Source organism: Staurois parvus, unplaced genomic scaffold (assembly GCF_062004578.1).
Source record: "Staurois parvus isolate SC_StPar_1 unplaced genomic scaffold, SC_StPar_1.0 ptg000655l, whole genome shotgun sequence".
Taxonomy (NCBI): domain Eukaryota; kingdom Metazoa; phylum Chordata; class Amphibia; order Anura; family Ranidae; genus Staurois; species Staurois parvus.
Genome location: NW_028318451.1, coordinates 1,157,429 through 1,179,104, shown reverse-complemented (window position 1 = coordinate 1,179,104; position 21,676 = coordinate 1,157,429). Strand labels below are relative to the sequence as shown.

Here is a 21,676-nt window from a genome sequence, read left to right as displayed (position 1 = left end):
CTCTAAAATATAGAAGATTCTCACTGAAATAAACACAGATATAAGTCCTCGATATATATAAAAATGGGAAAGAGAAATAGGAGTAACAATAGATGCGGAAAAACAGAGGAAAATCTATAGAATATTCCACGGAAATATAAATATGCCGGGGGTAGAAATGAATTATAAGTGTTTGGCAAGATGGTATATCACACCGAGTGTGGCACACAGATTGAGTAGAGATAATTCACCTTTATGTTGGCGTGGATGTGGAGGTAGAGGCACAATGTATCACATATGGTGGGAGTGTTCTAAAATACAAGATTATTGGGGGAAAATAGTAAGCTTGATTCAGAAAATTACAGATGATATTCTAATAGAGCCAGAGATTTGCCTTTTTCATAGTACTAAGCTTTCAGTTAAAAAATACAAAGAATCTGGTTTATTGTACTATTTGAATGCAGCAAAGGGACTGATACCCAAGTATTGGAAGAGACAGGAGGTGCCGAAAATAAAAGACTGGGTGGATAGGGTGGATCAAATATGTAAATTGGAGGAACTTTAACATTTGAATGAAGATAAGATGGAAAGTCACCATACAACAAATGGGAGGAATTCAAAAAATTCAAGGCTAGACTTAGAGGTTATGGGGGATTAACATAGAATAATATGGAAACATATTTTGTTCATCTTTTATATGGATTACGATCTCCAGAAATTAACAGGAAAATGCAGAGCAGAAGGGGTCAGGGATTGGATGGGGGGGGGGGGGGGGGAGGGATGAAACAATGTTTTGATAATATGCCGAGGTTTTAATGAGTATGTTTGTATAACTTGTTTATCTGAAAAATTAAATCTACTAAAAATTGCAGAAGATAAATTAGCATCCCTAGAACGAGGTATTTCCCAGGATGAAATCAGGTTGGCATTGATGAGTATAGCAGGAGGGAAAAGGTCCTGGCCCTCATGGTTTTACGGTGGGGTACTATAAAAATTTCCAAAAATCACTGGTCCCTAAACTCTGTAGATATATGAACGCGTTAGGAGAGGGCACGGAAATGAGAGAGGAATCATTAAAACGCACATATAACAATTATTCTTAAAGATGGGAAAGATAGCTCACGATGTGCTAGTTATAGACACATATTATTATTAAATACTGATACTAAATTATTTGAAAAAGTATTAGCTACCAGGTTGAAAGAATTTATGCTGGAATGGATACATCTGGATCAGGTAGGGAAGGAAGAGAGAACGGTCTCAGAACACTGTTCCTTTTGCAAAGTGCAAAAAGAAGCAGGCAACCAACAATTATTTTGTCAATTGATGCAGAAAAAGCCTTCAATAGGGTGGATTGGGGGTTCATGATAAATACGCTGGAGATGGTGAGAATAAGGGAAAAAAAATGTTGAGGTGGATAAAAGGGCTCTATAATAGCCAGTCAGCAGCCGTGAAGATTATTGGTTCCCTGTCAGGGACCTTTAGAGTGTATAATGGAATCAGGCAGAAATGTCCACTATCCCCGTTATTTGTATTATCCCTGGAACCACTTTTGGCGTTGATAAGAAAGAATATAGATATTACAGGAATTAAGTTAGGAGGGGTGGAACATAAGGTAGCAGCGTATGCAGATGATATGCTGTTTTATATCATGAATTCTAGACTAACACTACCTAACTAAATAAACTCCACAAAATCTGAGATTCTAAATTATTATACAGTGTTTATATAGCGCCAACAGTTTAAATATTAACATATCAAAGGCAGAGAGGATGAACTTGCAAGAAGGCTTTCCATTTACTTGAAGGGAAAGGGAATTAGGTTATTTGGAATAAAGTTGACCCCCGTTATAAAGGATTTGTACCAGGTCAACTATATTCCACTAATAAATTAAATCAAAGATGAGTTTAGAAGACTCTCAAGGGGGTGGATCTCATGGTTCGGGCGTATAAATCTGGATGGTCTGGATGATAATAGTCCCAAAAACTCTATATAAGTTTCAAATGCTTCCAATAAAATTACCTTGATCTTTTTTCAGGATAATAAGAAAACAGATATCGAGGTTGTTATGGGCTGATAAGAAACCAAGAATTGGATATGAAACTTTATGTCACAACTAAGAGAAAGGAGGATTAAACCTGCCAAATATGAAGAAGTATTACATGTCAGTGTTATTATCACGGGTGGTCGATTGGACATATAACTCACGAGAGAAAAGTTGGGTTAAAATGGAAGCTATATTAAGTAATTCACAATTAGAGAGGATCATTTGAATTCCACATAAGTTTCAGGGTTTAGATGAAATTAGTAGTACACTGATATGGGACGTGTTGAGAATTTGGGATGGTTTGCACAAGTTTATGGGGTGGAAGTATAATTCATTATTGTTGCAGGTGGTGGATACAGATTCCCCCCCCCCCCCCCGGGAGATTGTTTGGGAGATATAGTGGATAGAGGAAAGTTATGAACTTTTCACGAATTAAGGAATAAAAAGGATTTATTTTTAGTATTGAGGACGGCAGAGGATATACTTCCTTTTGAAAAAATGTTGAGTTCCAAGACAGCTTGTAAACATAACTTCTAGGATTTATAAGATCCTAAATGAACTGAGGGGAACGGATTCTCTGTCATTCCTGGATAAATAAGAAAGAGAATTGGGTACAAAAATAAATGATCAACAGAAGATTAAAATGTTTAAGTTAGTGCACAGGGTGATGAATATGAACACACTGGAAATGAATTATAAATGTTTGTCTAGATTGTACACAGAGTGTGGCACACAAACAACGAGGAGAAATATCACCATTGTGTTGGAGGGGATGTGAGGAAATAGGGACAATGGCCCACATATGGTGGGATTGTCCAAAAATACAGGTGATATGGCAGGATATAATCCAACACATACAGAAGATTTGGGAGATATCTGTTCAGAAAGATCCGTAGGTATGTCTTTTTCATAAGACTGAGATGTCAGTGAAGCAATATAAGAATAGTACTGTATATTATACCATCTGATCAGTGCGGCAAACAGTTTGATTCTTAAGTTTTGACAGGTTCAGGTCCCCCCAACAATGAAGGACTGGATAGATAGAATTGACTATATTAATAGGATGGAGGAGTTACGCCATATAGAGGAAGATAAAATGGATAAAATTAGAAAAGAATGGAGTAGGTGGTATGAATTTAAAACATCGGAAAAATATCTGAAAATGAGAGGGCCCCTGGTAGTAGAGCCAGAGAATTTAGTCGGTTAAACTAAATAACAGAATATAACTTTACAGATGCAGGTTGATAAACAGGAAAGGGAAGGAGATGGTAAGATTCAATTGGACAGGGAGGGGAGGGTATAAAGGTTAAAGTGGATGTATATGTTGTGATAACATACAGTTGTGTTCAAAATAATAGCAGTCAGACATCACTAACCTGATCAATCACTGTTTTTGGTAGAAATTATATTTCTACATGGCAAATAATTTACTAGTAGGTGTAGTAGAGTAATAGAAATCCAACAGACCCAACAGTCATGACATGCATGCTGCTGATTCTGTGTAATTGAATCACTAATTGAAAGGGGCATGTTCAAAATAATAGCAGTGTGGAGTTCTATTAGTGAGGTCATTCATTCTTTGAAAAACAGGAGGCAATTATTGCCCTTATTTAAGGAAGGAAGGCAGCAAATGTTGTACATGCTGGTTACAATGCATTTCTCTCTGAAATTCTGAGGAACATTGGTTGTTCCAGACATTGTTCAGAAGAACAGCGTACCTTGATTAAAAAGTTGTTTGAAGAGGGGAAAACATATAAAGAAGTGCAGAAAAGTTTCAGTCACACATTTTCGGGCACAGGCTGGCGGGGCGGAGCCTAAACATGGCGGCGACGGAGAGCACGATGTGAGTGCTCTCCGATAACCTCCAAACTGACCCTCCCGAGACCCTCATGAAGAGAAGCCCTACCTGACTGAGGAGGGCTCCAAGCGGGGAGAGACTGGCGTGGTGAAGGGAGTGGAGAGCGGGCACGGACCTCCGGGAGGAGAACTTGCTGCGGCGATTCCAGTGCAGCTGTCGGGTTGCCGGGAATCGAAGCAGGGCGGTGTGAGCACGCTGCTCGCTGCAAAGCACTACTGGGAGGCAGAGACGCCGGCCGGCTCCCTGTCAGAGTGGCAGTGACACGCCAGCTCTCCCCTGCACTACATGATTGGAAGAGGAGTGATGTTGCTGGGAGTGGGGGCCTGACTGCGGAGGACTCAAGGGCAGGATCCTGGGTCTGGTGACCCAATAGAGTGAAGAGAGCTACCCTTCTTTCTGGTGAAGATCTTGGACAAAGGGCACGAGGAGAGGAGTGAAACCCAGAGGAATCCCCCCTTGGACTGAGCTGCTGCGAAAGCCCTATCCCTTAAGCTCGGAGCCACTGCTTGGAGAAGATGGGTGAGTGAGAGCTGCTGGGGGCTTATCGTATGGGGGAACCCCGAGTGATATGGGAAATCTAGGGGTGAAGGAGAGGAGGGGAGGATTCCCTGGGCTAAGAAAGAGAAGATGAGAAGAGCTCCAGGTGTCCTAGGAGAGTATAAATATAAGGGAAAACAGCTTGTTTTGTCTGGTGTATAAATTAAAGGACTGATATAATTCCATTTTGAGAATAAGAGAAGAAATCAGAGATTTAGAGGAAATGAAGAACAAAGGTCCTAAGGGAACAGGGCCCAAAGGGTCTCAAACAGATACGATAAAGAAATTTACATCACAAGGAAATATTACGCCAGAAAGGGCCCAAGGCGCAAGCGCAAAAGGGGAAATGGACATTTCTCTGGGAAACAGTCCTAGATTATCAATGGGTATGAACGGTAGCTGTGGCTGCCTAACAACAGAGGGCTTGGAAAAAAGGGAATTGGACGGTGAACTACAAGCACCAAATAAAAAGGAGATGATAGAAATGTTTAAAAATTTGGAAAAAATGATAAAGCAAGAAATGACAGTTGTGCGGAATGATCTAGGACACCTGCTATCGAGAGTGGAAGAAACAGAGGATAAAGTTAAAAACCAGGCCCAAACCATAGATAATCTAGAGAAAAAAATAACTTACTTGGAGAATACCCAGAAAAAATTGCTCTATGGGATGGAAGTTCAAGAAAATAAAGAAAGAAGATGTAACCTTAGAGTTCGAGGAATTCCAGAGCAAGTAAAAGGGGAATCACTATATGACCTAGTTGTAAAAATTCTAAACGCCATAAGAGACAGACCTGAAACAGACGGTATTAAACTGGATGGAGTGTTTAGAATAGGAAAGTTTAATCAAGCTGCGGAGAAGGAAAGATCAAGAGATACAGTGGTCCAGTTCCAAAAATTTGGGGTCAAAGAGGAGATATGGAGGAAAATTAAAGGAAGATCATTAATTAACTATGGAGACTTAAATATCCAAATTTATGCGGACCTAACAACAGAGACCCTATGGAGGAAGAGATCCCTGAGACCCTTGTTGGAACAAATGAGAAAACAGAACGTTCAGTATAGATGGGGTACCCCAGCTTGTTTAATTGGCTGGAAAAATGGCGTAACAGCATATTTGAGATACCCGGAGCACCTGAGGGATTTCTGTGACAGACTGAAACTGCAAAGAATGGTGATAGTGGGGTGGGAAGAAGAAGAAAAAGAAAGAAGGGAAACAGAAGATACAAGAAAAGAGGACTGGCAGCGGGTCGGGGGGAGGGGAGGCCCGGGGGTGGGGAGAGAGGGGAGGGAAAACTGAGAAAAATAATTTTTTTTTCTCTCTTTTCCCTCTCTTCTATCTCTCTCGACCCCCCAGGCCCCACCTTTGTTGAAATGGTAATCCCTCGGGAACTTCAGCTGAGGGGGGGAAGTAAAGATTTTTGTATTTTCCTGTGGATAGAGAGAGGGGATCTGGGGAGGTCGAAGGAGAGGCTAGCTGGCCATGGGTGGAGCTTACGCCCAAAGCATCAAATCAGTGGTGGAAATAGATCCACAAATGGTTTATAGGCAGTATTCAAGCCTAAATATGGGTAGGGGGGAAAAAAAGATCGAGGGATGGGGGGAGGGGAGGGATGGGAGTTGGGTTGGAGGGAGGGAGGGGAGGAGGTATTGGGTTAACACTCTGCATGACAGTAGGGGTAAAGAGGAAGAGGCAATTTGGAAGAGCAATGGAGCGAACTGGGAAGGATGGAAGAAATACAGTTTATAACCTATAATGTGAACGGGTTGAGTTGTCCAGGGAAGAGATTTAAGTTGTTTAAGGAGTTACATCATAGGGCAACGTCAGTGGTATTTTTACAGGAGACGCACTATGAGATAGAGGCAAATGTGAAATTGAAATCTAAATACTATCCAATATGGTATTACGCAGACTCTCCAATTAAAAGAGCAAAAGGGGTTGCAATAGGTTTGGCAAAGAATATGAGATTTGAGCTAGAGGACAGAAGAACCGATCCGGAGGGGAGATTTTTATTCTTAAAAGGTAAACTTCAGGGGATTGAGTGTACTTTAGCCAATATATACTGCCCTAATAAAAACCCGGAGATGTATATGAAGGGTCTGTTGAAAAAATTAATGGAATTTAAAAAAGGGCGATTGATAGTTGCAGGAGACTTAAATTTCTGTATGGACCCACAAAAGGATAATACCTCCTCTGTGCAAAGAGAGGGGAGTAGGTCTCTGAGAGCTTTGAGGAGAGTGATGCATGAGTATCAACTAGTGGACACCTGGAGAATAATGCATATGAAAGACAGAAACTATACCTTCTTCTCTAATGCACACGAGATGTACTCAAGATTAGATTACATCTTAATAGACCATCAACTTATACAACATCTGGTTAAAATTGATATAGAGACAAGAACGTTCTCGGATCATGCCCCGGTCGTAATGAAAATGAGATGGGGAAGAAGGTGGACTGGAGGATTAGGGTGGAGGTTAAATGAGGCTCTTCTTCTGGATGAGGACTTAGCTCAGAAAATCGAGAAAGAGATTAAGGTCTATTTTAAGGAGAACGAAACAGAGGAAGTATCGATGGCTACAGTTTGGGAAAGTCACAAGGTTTTTATAAGAGGAATCTTGATTGCGGCAGGAGCAAGGAAGAAAAAAGAAAGAAGAGAGAGGGTCAGTGGGCTTCTAAAAGAAATACTGGACCTGGAGCAGATCCATAAAAAGAAGATAACAAAAGATACAAGACAGAAGTTAATGGATAAAAAAGATGAGCTAGAGAGGTTGATGGATGAGGAGAAGAGAAGAGTATACAACAGGGTTTTAAATGAGAGATATAGATGGGGAGATAGACCAGGAAAATATCTAATGAGAGCTTTGAATAAAAAGAAAAATAGGAACTATATAGAAAAGATAAAAAGTCCTAAGGGGGAGTTGGCCCACTCAACTAAAGAGATTATTAAAGTGTTTACGGAGTATTACAGAAAGTTATATAATATTAGTCCCCAAGGTCCTCTAAAAGAAGCTCAAGAGGCAATTAATGAAAAAAAGATGATATATTTAAAAAACGCGGGATTACCAAAACTAAGTGAAGCACAGTTGAACTCCTTGGACGTGGAAATTTCCCAGGAAGAAATAAAAACAGCATTAAGAAGCACGGGGGGGGGGGGGGAAGCCCAGGCCCGGATGGCTATACAGTTAAGTACTATAAGAAATTTAGTGAAGTGCTGTTACCCAAACTGGAAAAATATATGAATGCTTTGGGAGGTGGGATGGAAGTGAGGAGAGAATCTTTACAGGCCCACGTAGTACTTATTCACAAGGAGGGAAAAGACCCATCTCAGTGCTCCAGCTATAGACCTATTTCATTATTGAACACAGATACCAAAATGTATGCAAAGGTTTTAGCAAACAGGTTGAAAGATCTAATGCCTGAATGGATCCATGGAGATCAGGTGGGCTTCGTACCTGGGGAGAGGGTAGAGATAACGGCCTGAGAACCCTGATGCTTATTCAGAAAAGTAGAAAAGGGAAAGCCCCGGTGGTGCTCTTGTCAATTGATGCAGAGAAGGCATTTGATAGAGTGGACTGGGGCTTTATGATGGACAACTTAAAAGTGCTGGGGATAGGTGATAGAATGTGTGAGTGGATAAGTAAATTATATAGGGAGCCTACTGCAATCATCACGGTAAATGGGGAGAGATCAGAACCCATTGGAATGTCTAATGGAACAAGACAGGGCTGCCCACTGTTCCCTTTACTATATGTATTGTCACTCGAACCTCTGTTGTCAACAATAAGGAACAGTGGAGCGGTAAAGGGAATTCAGATAGAAACTATAGAACATAAAGTAGCGGCCTTTGCGGACGACTTATTGTTCTATGTGGGGAATCCCCGAATAACTCTCCCAAATATAATGAAGATCTTGAAGGAGTACGGTGAACTATCAAATCTAAAAATTAATCCAACAAAAACAGAGATCTTGAATATTAATATATCAAAGAAGGAAAAAGAAAAACTACAAAAAGAATTCCCCTTTATATGGAGAGAAAAAGATAAAATACCTAGGAATAAAACTCACTGCCTCATCTAAGCATTTGTATAGATTAAACTATATTTCTTTGATAAACGAGATCAGGGAAGATTTAAAAAGACTAGAAGGAGGAAACCCATCCTGGATAGGACGTATAAACCTAGTCAAAATGGTAATTATGCCTAAAATATTGTATAGATTTCAAATGGTACCAATTAAAATTCCAGAGGCCTTCTTTAAGATAATAAAAAAAATGTTAACAAGATACATATGGAAGAATAAAAAACCTAGAATAGCACATGAAACATTTAGTAGGACTAAAGAGAAAGGGGGATTGGGTCTACCAGATGTCAAGAGATACTATAAAGCAGTGGTTTTAGCAAGAATATATGACTGGACATTTAACCACAAGGGGAAAAGTTGGGTAACTATTGAAAATGATCTTAGTGGAATTAGATTGAGTCAGATGATATGGGTTCCAGCACAGTTTAGGGGAATTAAAGAAAGCACAAGTATTTACACTTCAAATGTTTTAAGGGTATGGGACAATTTACACAAAAACATGAAATGGGAATTTAATTCTATACTAATGCCTCTCACAAACACTGAGTACTTTCCCCCGGGAAAGGATAAGATATCAGGGAGATGGTTTAGAAAGGAGGATACCCAACTGAGAGATGTTCTGGTGGAGGGGGAATTGAGATCACTTAAAGATTTAATAGAGAAGAAGGGAGATATTTTTATTAGAATAGATGAGTGGAAATATCATCAATTGAAATGCTTTATTGGAAACCTCCCGAAACCCCTGAGATTAAAACAGGAGTGGAATATGTTTGAAAGGCTGTTAGAAACACGAAGGGATGGGAAGCACAGTACTTCAAAAACCTATAGAATACTCACTGAATTAGACACAAACACAAAGTTAAGTTTTATAACAAAATGGGAAAGGGACATGGAAGTTGGGTTTGACGAGGACAAACAGAGAAAGATGTTTAGATTGATACACGAGAATGTTAGTATGAGAGAGGTTGAGATTAATTATAAGTGTGTGACACGATGGCACATTACACCGAGTGTTGAGCACAAGATGAATGGGGAAAATTCAAAAATGTGTTGGAGAGGATGTGGAGAGATAGGCACGGTGTTTCACATATGGTGGGAATGTCCGAAAATCCAGGTTTTTTGGAAGGGCATAGTTAAATTGATTGAAGAAATAACTGAAATTGACATAGGGTTAGACCCAACGACGTGCCTCCTACTTAATGTGGAGACATCTGTAAATAAATATAAAAACTCAGGAGTCTGGTACTTCTTAAATGTGGCGAAAGGGTTGATTCCCAAGTTTTGGCAGAAAACTGAGGTACCGAAGGAGGAAGACTGGATTAATAGAGTAAACCAGATAGGTAGAATGGAAAGATCATACCATATGCAGGAAGATAGCATGGGAGTTTATTATATGAGATGGGAAAAGTGGGAAAAAGCAGGATTGAAAGAGAAATATAGGAAACTATGAACTAGGATGTTAGCTAAAAATGCCTCGAGAGAGTAAAATGGGATAGAGACTGCAGAGGGGGTGGAGGGGGGAGGAGGGGTGGGAAGGGTCGGGGTGGAATGGGAAAGAAAAGTTTTTAGAAGGGATAATGTAGAAATGTTATAAATGCCTATTTATATCTGAATTGTTTCCCTTTTTGGGTATTTGTATTAATATGAAAAATTTAATAAATATTTAAATTAAAAAAAAAAAAAAAAAAAAAAAAAAGAAGAAGAAGTGCAGAAAATGATAGGCTGTTCTGCTAAAATGATCGCAAATGCTTTAAAATGGCAACCAAAACCTGAAAGACGTGGAAGAAAGCGAAAAACTACCATTCTAATGGATAGAAAAATAGCCAAAATGGCAAGGACTCAGCAAACAATCAGCTCCAGGAAGATCAAAGAAGGTCTAAAGTTACCTGTGAGTACTGTTACAATTAGAAGACGCCTATGTGAAGCCCCTGCAAAGTCCCACTGTTGAAAAAAAAAAGATGTGCTGAAGAGGTTACAATTTGCAAAAGAGCACATTGACTGGCCTAAAGAGAAATGGCGCAACATTTTGTGGACTGATGAAAGTAAGATTGTTCTTTTTGGGTCTAGTGGCTGGAGACAGTTTGTCAGACAACCCCTAAACACTGAATTCAAGCCACAGTACACTGTGAAGACAGTGAAGTAGGTTGCGCAAGCATCATGATATGGGGATGTTTCTCATACTACGGTGTTGGGCCTATTTATCGCATACCAGGGATCATGGATCAGTTTGAATACATCAGAATACTTGAAGAGGTCATGCTGCCTTATGCTGAAGAGGAAATGCCCTTGAAATGGGTGTTCCAACAAGACAACGACCCCAAACACACCAGTCAACGTGCAACATCTTGGTTCCAAACCAACAAGATTGATGTTATGGAGTGGCCAGCCCAATCCCCGGAACTTAATCCAATAGAAGACTTGTGGGGTGACATCAAAAATGCAGTTTCTGAGGCAAAACCAAGAAATAGAGAAGAACTGTGGAATGTAGTCCAATCATCCTGAGCTGGAATACCTGTTCACAGGTGCCAGAAGTTGGTTGACTCCATGCAACACAGATGTACAGCAGTTCTCAGAAACAGTGCTTATACAACTAAATATTAATAAAGTGATTCAAAGGAAAGCAAAATCTTCAAACATTTTTCAGTTTATATAGTGAATGTTTGAGTTTGTAAAGAAGAATACAAATACTGCTATTTTTTTTGAACAGTCTAATATTCACTTTTATTCAATTGTTTTTAGAGGAACAACACAAATTTGATATATTTTTCTTCAGGTTTTGATTTGGAATAGAATGTGTAGTGTTCCCAATGCATTTGTGTGTATGGAAATAAAAGCTATCAGAAGGATTTTGAGCTTTATTCACTTTTTTCAACACACTACTATTATTTTGAACACGACTGTATACTGTATGGCTGTTTTATTTTGTATGTATAAAATAAAATTTAATAAAAAAGATAAGAAAAAAAAAAAAGAAAGGAAGAAGAGGAAGGAAGGAAGGGGTTGGTGGAAGGAAGGAAGAGGTAAGGGAGGGAGGGGGTCGGTGGAAGAAAGGGATGTCAGACTGAAATGGCTCAGTCAGAAGAATCAGAGCTGTCATCTGCTCTGTGTACGATTTCCTGCCCACACATCCTCTGAAACTGCACAAACTGGAGTGTGGTTGGGCACAGGGGGAGGCAGAGCAAATCCAGCCTCTCTCCCCTCTTCTCCTTTTGGTGCGGAGGATAGGGGAGGGGCTGGGCACTGAGGAGCACAAAGCAGGGGGATCCAGAAAGAAACAGAACATTCAGGGATGATCAGTGCAGTGGTGGGGGAGGTGACAAGCAGCAATCTCCTGTATGTCTTTCAATGAAGCAGCTGAAAGCCGTATCTCCTCCTCTCCGTCCCACGGCTTTCAGCTGCTTCATTGAAAGACATACAGGAGATTGCTTCTGGTCACTGCCGCCACCCCTCCCACACACCCCTGCTCACCTTCACCTGATTTCTACACTCCCAATGTGAGCGGAAATTTCGAAGTGTGTGTATATATATATATATATACACACATATATATTTTCATGTGTTTGTATGCCTATACGTCACTTTTGGTCCTGACCTCTACACACTGTTCAATCTGAACTACTTTTGTAAGCTAGAAGGACTGCTTTTTCAGGGCTCGTTCCAACTAGCAGTAAGGAATGCTACTCCTCTGAAAAGCAATTCATGCTTGGATCACTTATCAAAAGGAATTTGACAGGTGGTGAGGAGGCGATACCGCATTGTTATACGATCCCCCAAACTCACGTGTGAATGAGCTCTTCGGTTAGGTTCACGGTATTACAGGTTTGCGGGCCACGTTTTCTCAGGCACAACAGCTAATTCATTTGAATGGGCTGCCATGCTGGAGTTTAATTTTTAAGCCACAGCTGCTGGGAAATTGCATGGTGCTTTTGCACCATGTGATCTCCCAGTGGTTCCCACATCTGCAAACGCGCTGCATTTTTAAATGCATGGGGGTGCCGTTAAGAATGAATGGCAGCCCCATGTGTTTGTAAAGAGCAGAGTGTTTTAGCTGCAGTTTGTTGCAAGTGCGGGAACAGCTGTGATACCCACAACAACACACAGTGCTGTGAACCTAGCCTTAGACTGGGGTGCCTTGAGATTTAATATACTTTCAAAAGGGCAAATCTAGGCTGGATGAGGGTGCGTGTCACTACGCACCATCTGCCCAATTGATGAAACTAAAATATAACCTGTATGATATAAACAATTAGGCCCTATTGCCCCCAGTGAGACTAATGATGGGGCACTATTCCTCCTAGTGATACCAATCATCAGGAACTATTCATCCCACTAATACCAATAATGGGACACTATTTGTCCCACTAATATCAATAATGGGACACTATTCCTCCCACTAATATCAATTATGGAGCACAATTCCTTCTCCAAGCCCAAGACATTGTTTACTCCCATGGTCACTGGGGCATTTTTTTATTTAATTCCCACTGGCCACTCCAGCCACTGAAGAACAGTAAACTGGACCTTTGTTTAGAAAGTTTGGAGACCCCTGCTCTAAAGGAAAGGAGGGTTTAGCTCTAACTTAAGCTGCATAAATTGTGAGCTTTAAAGCAGTAAAAAAAAGGGACATGCAAGTCCTACTCAGGTCAGCTTTTATATCAGAAATCAGCATCAGTACCTTTTACTTTTAAAACATATGCTGATGATGACTAAAGCGTATTGGTATATATTTATAAAAAACATTTGTATAGCTGTTCACCCAGCGAAACTGCTGGTACATTTGTTTTGTGTGAATGGCATAATCAAATATCCTCCTATTTTCTTTGTAGGCTGAATGTTATTCATTCATATAAAAAGAAAATGCTGAAAAATAATGAAAGAAAATAATATGAAATTACCTTTCGGATTCAGAAGTACTTGTTGCTTGCATCAGATCAGCATCATCTAGCTCTAGGATCTGTTGTAACTATGTTAGCCAAAAGTCACATATTATTCACATACATACATACAATCTGAGGTCTTATACCAAATAATGTTATGCTGATTCCAAGCATTTATGTTACGTTCATTATACACTGATCACCCATTAACTTTATAACAATCCACCTAATATTTTAAAACAGCCCTGATCTGTCGAGGTATGGACAACATTAGACCTCTGAAGGTATGCTGTGGTATCTGGCACAAAGCTGTCAGTTACAGATCCTTTATGTCCTGTAAGCTGTGAGGTGGGCCTACGTGGATTGGAATTGCTTTTCCAGCACATCCCACAGATGCTCGATTGAATTGAGATCTGGAGAATCTGAAGTCAAAACCTCAAACTTGATGTTGTGTTATTGAAACCAACCATTCTTGAACCATTTTTTGTAGTGTGAAAGGGCACATTATCCGAATGAAAGAGGCCACTGCCATTAGGGAACACCGTTTCCATGAAGGGGTATACTTGTTCAGCAACAAGTTTGTACAGGGGTTAGACAAAAAAATGGAAACACTATATGAATTTCAGGTGTGAAAGTGATTACATTTTTCGCATTAAAAGCAGCAGTGATGTAACATTCTTTTGCTTCCACTGTGTGATGAGATACCTAGTGAAGAGGTGGTTAGCCTCGTCATTCACTGTGAAAGCATCACACTGCCCACCCCGGCTTCAATTCTTCCCATACTGCACCCTGGTGTCATCTCTTATCCCAGTGAGCAATGCACGCTGCCATCCATGTGGTGTAAAAGAAAACATAATTCATCAGACTAGGTCCCACTGTAGGCCCCTGAACAGTCTGTGATGCCGATTTTTTTCAGCTTTTAACACATCAAATGTAAGGACAACATATTTACCATCAGTGCTCATAAAGTTATGGCTGATCAGTATGTCTATAGATAGGTTTCTGATTGCCTAAATAAAACACTTTGGCCCCAAAATTATGCTTTCCATTGAATTTGATATTTTATCTAACATTGATCTAAAAGATCATTATTTTTACTGTCAGGACAGAAGAACTATACTAAACTGTGAGACCATGGCAACACTATAGTTTTCTAAAAATAATGCCAAACGGCAAATGCTACAACCACGAATATGCCAATCTGATGCAAAATATACCTGAACATTGGTAGGTTCCTCCTTCTTAAGGACCTTCAAGGCCAAATGTGCGGCATTCTGTTTAGCTTCTTTCTTGTTTTTTCCTGTAGCTTCAGGAAACATTCGCTCACCAATAACAGCACTGCAGAAGAACCTTTAAAAAAATTATGGAAGTTTATTTTTTTCATGTATAGCATAGTTCATATCCCTCACATTATTGCTCTGAGAATAGCGCCTCGACATATCAGATATTAAAGGGTCGACTTACTTAAAAAAGTAGAGACTGTTCTTTGCATGCAAAGCCTAATAAAAACTGGTAAAGTTGGGTTCAAGTCAATCAACACACCATGCAAGAACAAATCCTGTTTTTGAATTTCCCTCCCACAAGAATGGGTATTCAATCAGAACACAGCTTCACCTTGTTAAAAAAATATTAAAAAAATTCACTATGCCAAGTGAACAGCCTTGAATGATTTAGTAAATCAGCAAACAAATTCTACAATGAAACACTTCCAATGCGTCAAGTCAATATTAATTCTAAAGACCTATCTTAAAAACTCAAAGACAACATATAGTTTAACCTCTAGGCGCCGCCCGAAAGCAAATGTGCGGCCTCCCGGCATCTGGGCCTAGACGCCAAGTGGCCGCACATTTGTGTTCTATTAAAAAAAAACATATGTGTTGAGAGCGCGTGCCCTGCACGCTCCCAGCACAAATGCCCGGTACTCATGGAAAGGTCCCGATCTCCTCTTTCGATCGGGACCTTTCTCGATCATGTGACCACCGTGTCACGGCAGGCACATGACCCTAAGCCCCGCCCCCCATCTTCTGAAACCCTTAAAGGGCCGGGAGGCGCCGGCGCCAAGGGATCAAAATCTAAAGCTGATCACCTTCATTACTACATGTGCCCGCTGTGTGCACTGTATAAACTGTAAGTAGCTTCAGCTACATACAATATACAGAGCTGTGTTTTGACAGCAGGATGGGAAATTCCTGTATCTATCACTCCAAGACAAAATCAAGTTAGGCTGAAAATTGATCAGTCCTGATGTACTGCCTGCCACCCCCCATTTCTTGAGGCCCTAAACAGCCAGGACAGTACAAATGGCTCCAAATGACCCCTTTTTGGAAAGTTGACAGTCCAAGGTATTTGGTAAGAGGCATGGTGGGTTTTCTGAAGTAAATGTTTTTGCCACGAGTTTTTGATAAATGAAGAAATTAAATAAAACCTTTTTTGTTCTTTTTACAAAGTTGGCATTTTAATAAGGCATTTCTCACATATAGCATAAGCATACTTGACTTACTTAAAAAAATAGAGACTGTTCTTTGCATGCAAAGCCTAATAAAAACTTAATAAAAAAATGCTTATGCTATATGTGAGAAATACCTTATTAAAATGCCAACTTTGTAAAAGGAACAAAAAAGGTTTTATTTAAGTTCTTCACCCCAAAACACACTCTTCTATGCCTTCTGAGTATGGGGACACTGCATGCGTGAGACTTCTATGTGCCAGACACAGGCACACAGGCTCAGCTCCCAGTGCTAGCAGTCAGAAGGACGCAGTTTCCTATGTGGCACAGCACTGACATTACAAAGGTACAGCTGCAGAAGTGACTTGGAATATATGTCTGATGACAGCCTGCTTACCCAGGGCAATGTCATAGGTGTGACCGCTGTTCTGTACCATGGGGAACCAGCCTGCAAGACCAGAGGAACCAGAATAAGGTGGATTTATTCATAGCACCTGCTTGATCCAGCAACTTAAAAGATTCCAGAGAAGGGAGATCCTGTATCCAGGCACCTGAACCCACCCATCCCTTAAAAGGTACCTCTGGCCAGCTGGATCTTCATATTACCCTGTGTGATCCTGATACTACTACCCACTCAGAGGGAGGATTATCTCCGTGTGCTCCTGACCAGACCAACCATCCATCCAGAGGGAGGATATCTTCCCCCATCCCAGACCAGACCCTTAAAGGAGGCTTCTGTGGATTTTTTCTTAATGCACATTTACACTGTGCATCTGGTGAGTGCACAATCTCTCTACATTGCTTGGAACATCACTGCAGATTTTAGGGGAACACTATATAGACTGTCAATAAGTTTAATACGGGACGTTTGATTATATTATTCTAGAATGACTGCCATACTGTCTTTTTAGTCATTTGGAACATTTCTGCGCCATAATTTATTGATTAGCGCTGCACGTATTTTTATGCGTTTTCCATAAAGCTTTATTTGGTTTCCTTGAGTGTCTAGTTGCTTACCCACAAGAGCACTCACTTTTATTGGCATCGGTTTTTTTTTTGAGACATGGTGACAGTTTTCAAGATTTCATTTTATTGCCCCAAGTTTTTGGAAAATGAGAAAAATATATATATTTTTTTATACAAAAAGTTGTCAATTTAATAGGATATATTTCTCGCATGCAGCATGGGCATACTTAGAAATACATTCCAAAACACATTCTGCTACTCCTCCCAAGAATGGCAAAACCACATGTGAGACATTTTTTTACTGTCTGGACTTTTTTTTTTGTACTGGACATTGCATTTTGTGCATCACACAAATCAACCAATTGTGTCAAAACCATTGTACCATAATGGTCATCTCTGTACGTGTGGTCAGAAATATAGCTTAGTGTAGCGTCCTATAAGTCAAGCAAGCCTAGCCTACTGGTACATGACTCCCCCTAGGAATGCCATGTCCACTGGCCTGGTGTCTTGCAGGAATGTAGTCAGTGGGATGTGAAGATGGGTCAGCTCAGGCCACAGGCAGAGACATTGTCACCAAACAGACAATAGATATTTTCAGGCAAAAGGTAGAAACATGATCAAACAGGCCGGGGTTAGTACAGGTGGCAGGCAGAGGCAACAGAGCACTGGTGTGGCGGTGACCAGAGACACTAACTGGGGTAGCGGTGATCAGAGACGCTGTAATTGGGGTGGCAGTGATCAGGGACAATATGACTGGTGTGGCGTTGATCCGTGACAACATTACTGTTGTGATCAGTGACAACATTACTGTTGTGGTGATTATGGAAACTGAGTGGCACGGTGGTGATTATAGATGCTCTGAGTAGACTGCAGTGATTAGGGACACTGAGTGGACTGCAACTGGTGTGGCGCTGATCAGGGACAATATGACTAGGGTGGCAGTGGTTAGGGACACTGAATGGTGCAGCAGTGATTAGGGATACTAACTGACTGACTGCATTAAGATGCTGACATTATACACTGTGGTGGTGATCAAAGACAATGGCTGGTGGCACTGACATACAGTGGTATCAAAGCAGCCAGCCATTGTACATGATCACTGCCACAATGGTACAATGTCACCACAGTGAAACTGCACTTGCTCTAGTAACAGTATGCAAGAAAAAAACAAAAAGCACAGTTAAATACCTGGTAGCTCCTCTTCTAGGAAGTCTTCCAGTGCAGCATCTTAGAGATAGGGCTCCTCACACTTATAAACATGAAACACTTGACATCACTGTTTGTTATGCCACACAGTATTCTTGCTTATGATTGCCGTGCCCTTTCCCTTCTTTCCCCTACCCTGCTCCTTCTTATTCCCTCCCCTTCCACTCCTTTGTTCCCCCCCTTTACCTCCCTCCTGCCCTTCATAGCCCTCCCTACCCTTCCCCCCTTTTTTTTTTCCTCTCTCTTGGGTAATTTCCCTATTCTACTCAGGTTACCCGAATACAGTGGCCCTCCTTAGAGGTGATATTTGTTTACTCATATTTTACATGTTGATGTGTTCTCATTTTATGGTTTGTGTTTGTTGGATTGTCTGCCGATATATTTATTATTCTGCTCCACGGGACAGCCTAGCTTGGCTCACAGTGACCCTCCATACATGCTGTGAGGTCCCATGCAGCCGGAGCTCTGTAATTGTTAGTGCCTTACCGCCTCCCACTTTAGGCCTTCTCTGCCCTGGCGGCAGTAGACTCCCTCTATGGAGATTGCATTGTAGGGTATTTATTTTCTGCAGCTTGCTCTAATTCCGTCCTGTTGGCTCTTTTCTTGCTCTCCCTTTCTTTTTTTGCCTCCTCTCCCCCCACCTCACTTCTCCTCCCCCCTTCTTTTTCCTTCCCCTCCTTTTCTCCCTCATTCGGTGGAGGGGGGTTAAAGTGTTGTGACCAGTGCCACCATGGCAATTAAGATCCTCTCTTGGAACATTAAAGGGATTGAATTCTCCTGAGAAATGAACAAGCTGCTTGGCAGAACTCTGGAGACATAGAGCACAGATAGTCTTCCTTCAGGAAACTCATTTTAAACTTGACAAAATTCCTAAACTATAAAACAAGCATTTTCCAATGGTTTATCGTAGTACGTCTCCATCCTCTAAATCCAAGGGTACCAGCATTTTAATATCGAATTCTTCCCTGGCAACTCCTTGATGTCTGCACGGATCATGGAGGGCAGGTTCCTGCAGATTAAAGGCTGGATCTATAAACATACATTTACCCTTGCAAACATTTACTTGCTAACAGTGACCTGCTTCCGACACTTGAGAAATTCCTCTCTACACTCGACTCCTTTTTAGAGGGGACTCCAATATTGGGGGGTGATCTTAATCTGACCCTAGACCCTCACCAAGACTCCTCTAAGGGCTCCTCCAGTATACCCAGGAGGGTTAGGGACCATCTTTTAGACCTTCTCCATACCCATCAACTTGTGTGTGTGTGTGTGTGTGTATATATATGTATATATATATATATATATATATATATATATATATATATATATATATATATATATATATATATATATATTGCACCCACAAGAAAAAGATTTTACCTCCTTTTCTTTTATGCATGGCTCCTATACTAGAATTGATTTCTTTCCGCTTAACACTCAACCATCCCCCAGGTCTCCAAGGCGGAAATTGGTAATATCCCTCTATCAGACCACGCGCCAATCTTTTTGGAATTATCGGTGCACACGACACACAGCCTCAATCTTTGTCTTGGCGACTTAATGAGTCCCTTCTGAAAGACCCCAGCATTGCTACAGATATACATCAAGAACTTACCACATTTTTTGCCAACAACGTAAATTCCGTAGATAACATGCTTTCAGTATAGTCTGCCCATAAGTGCTTTGTACGAGGGATTCCGTTTAAGCATGGCCATTTGGCCAAGCAGAAAAGAGCAAAAAAGTTGTCTGACCTCCTGACTCGGCTTCATGTCCTAGAGCACGCACATAAGACAGGACTGGATCATACGATTGAAACAGACCTCTATTCACGAGCACTCCCTTTATGAAGCTAAACATGTTTTATTGAAGGCCCACTGCTCCTTCTATGAGTTTGGGGACAAATGTGGCCGATTACTGGCCAATGCTCTGAGGGCCAAACGTTCCAAAACCTATGTATCCGCCCTTTCCTCCCAGTCAGGTCAAAAGATTCACTCTACTCCGAATCTAGCTAAAACTTTCAGAGATTTTTACTCTAAGCTCTACAACCTGGATCTCTCCTCGACAACTCCTCCGAGCTCAAAGATGCTTATTGATATGTGCCAAAATATACGAGATTCAAACCTTCCAACACTTACAGATAACAAAAGAGACGCATTGTCCCAACCTATCTCAGCAGAGGAATTCGCTGTAGCACTAGCCTCTACCCAACCAGGAAAGGCACCGGGACAAGATGGTTTCACCATAGCCTATTATAAATCCTTCCACTCGATTCTAGCACCTCATTTCACTAATGCCTTTAATGCTATTACGGATGGCAAAGTTGTTCCGTCCGATCTTTTGCATGCTAACATATCTGTGATTGCCAAACAGGGTAAGGATCCGCTTTTGTGTGGTTGCTATAGACTTCACTCCTGAATTGTGATTTGAAGCTTTTCACCAAAATAATCACCTTGCGATTTTCCCCTTTATTACCCTGTATATCAATATCATTGCCAAGGTGAGGAAATCACAAGGCCTGATCCAAAGCTCTCTTTCTACCTCTTACAATTACCTCCAAGATCTCAATGCTCAGTCCGACCCCCCTATTTGGTTAAGTCAAAAAGAGACTTACAGGTTAATTTCTCAGATTCCCAAAAGGAACGCATACTTTCTTTGCACACAAATTGTCCCTCTGTAACAAATATCAAGACACCACCTACAAGATAATGACGCCTTGGTACAGGACTCCGTCGGTCCTTGCAAAACAGTACCCTCAACAAAATGATTGTTGTTGGAGATGTGGTTCATCGGTAGGTACTCTCTTACATATCTTTTGGGAATGCCCTAAACTTCAAACCTTCTGGCAACCTGTGCTCCACATTCACAAATTTACAGACATCTCCCTGCAAGATAATCCTGCTGCAATTCTGCTCAATCTAACTCCCCTATCGCAGAAGCGGTGTCATAAATCTCTTCTGAAGCACCTGTTAAATGCGGAACTGGCATGCATTCCTAGCTCATGGAAACAGCAATCTCCCCTGACAGTTGCCCAATGGCTTGCAAGGGTGAATGATATAGAACTAGGGAACCTGACCTCAACCTTGCATGACAAAACTGAGGAACATAAGACCAGGTGGTTTTATTGGAATCTTTTTAGTTTCCCTGATTAATATAGGCAATATGTATGACTTTGACTAGCGTAGTCTCCTTCTGTCGGCTTTGTCTATGGATAGGAGGTTGAGATGCGCCTCCCCCAAGTACCCTCAGAGGCACTCCCCCCCCCCCCTTTTTTTTCTCTCTTTCTCTCCTGTTTCTGTCTTGATAAAATTGTAAAAAATAAGTTTGGGATTTGCACGCCCTTAGTTATCTGTATCCATATTTGACTCATATTTGAACTGCTTTGTATTAGATACAGGAACGGTTTTATCCTATTTGACATTGCAGTGTATGTCTATCTGTATCCATGCATATTGGATATTTATACATTTATTTTTCTATTTGTCCTCCGCAATGTGCAACATCTTATGTTGGACATGTACATAGGAATCTATATATTTCTTGTTATCTGTTGCAATCCTTTAAATAAAGAATGTAAAAAAAATTAACATGAAACAATGTCCACTATCATAAAAAGTTCACACATACCTGCCTGCCTCAGTAATATAAAATTACTGAAAGAACAACAGGTGGCCTTAAAGCC

At 40.8% G+C, this 21,676-nt stretch overlaps 1 protein-coding gene across 1 annotated transcript in view; it reads right to left on the bottom strand.

Moving 5' to 3' along the window:
* The window catches only part of LOC149448846 (interferon-induced, double-stranded RNA-activated protein kinase-like), a 175,280-nt gene that overhangs the window by 133,835 nt on the left and 19,769 nt on the right, over positions 1-21,676 (bottom strand). The window contains exons 7-8 of the mRNA XM_089694190.1: positions 14,597-14,729; positions 13,398-13,465 (exon numbers count right to left, since the gene is read on the bottom strand). Of these exons, the coding sequence (XP_089550316.1) occupies positions 13,398-13,465; positions 14,597-14,729 (201 nt within the window). The remainder of the gene's footprint in view (positions 1-13,397; positions 13,466-14,596; positions 14,730-21,676) is intronic.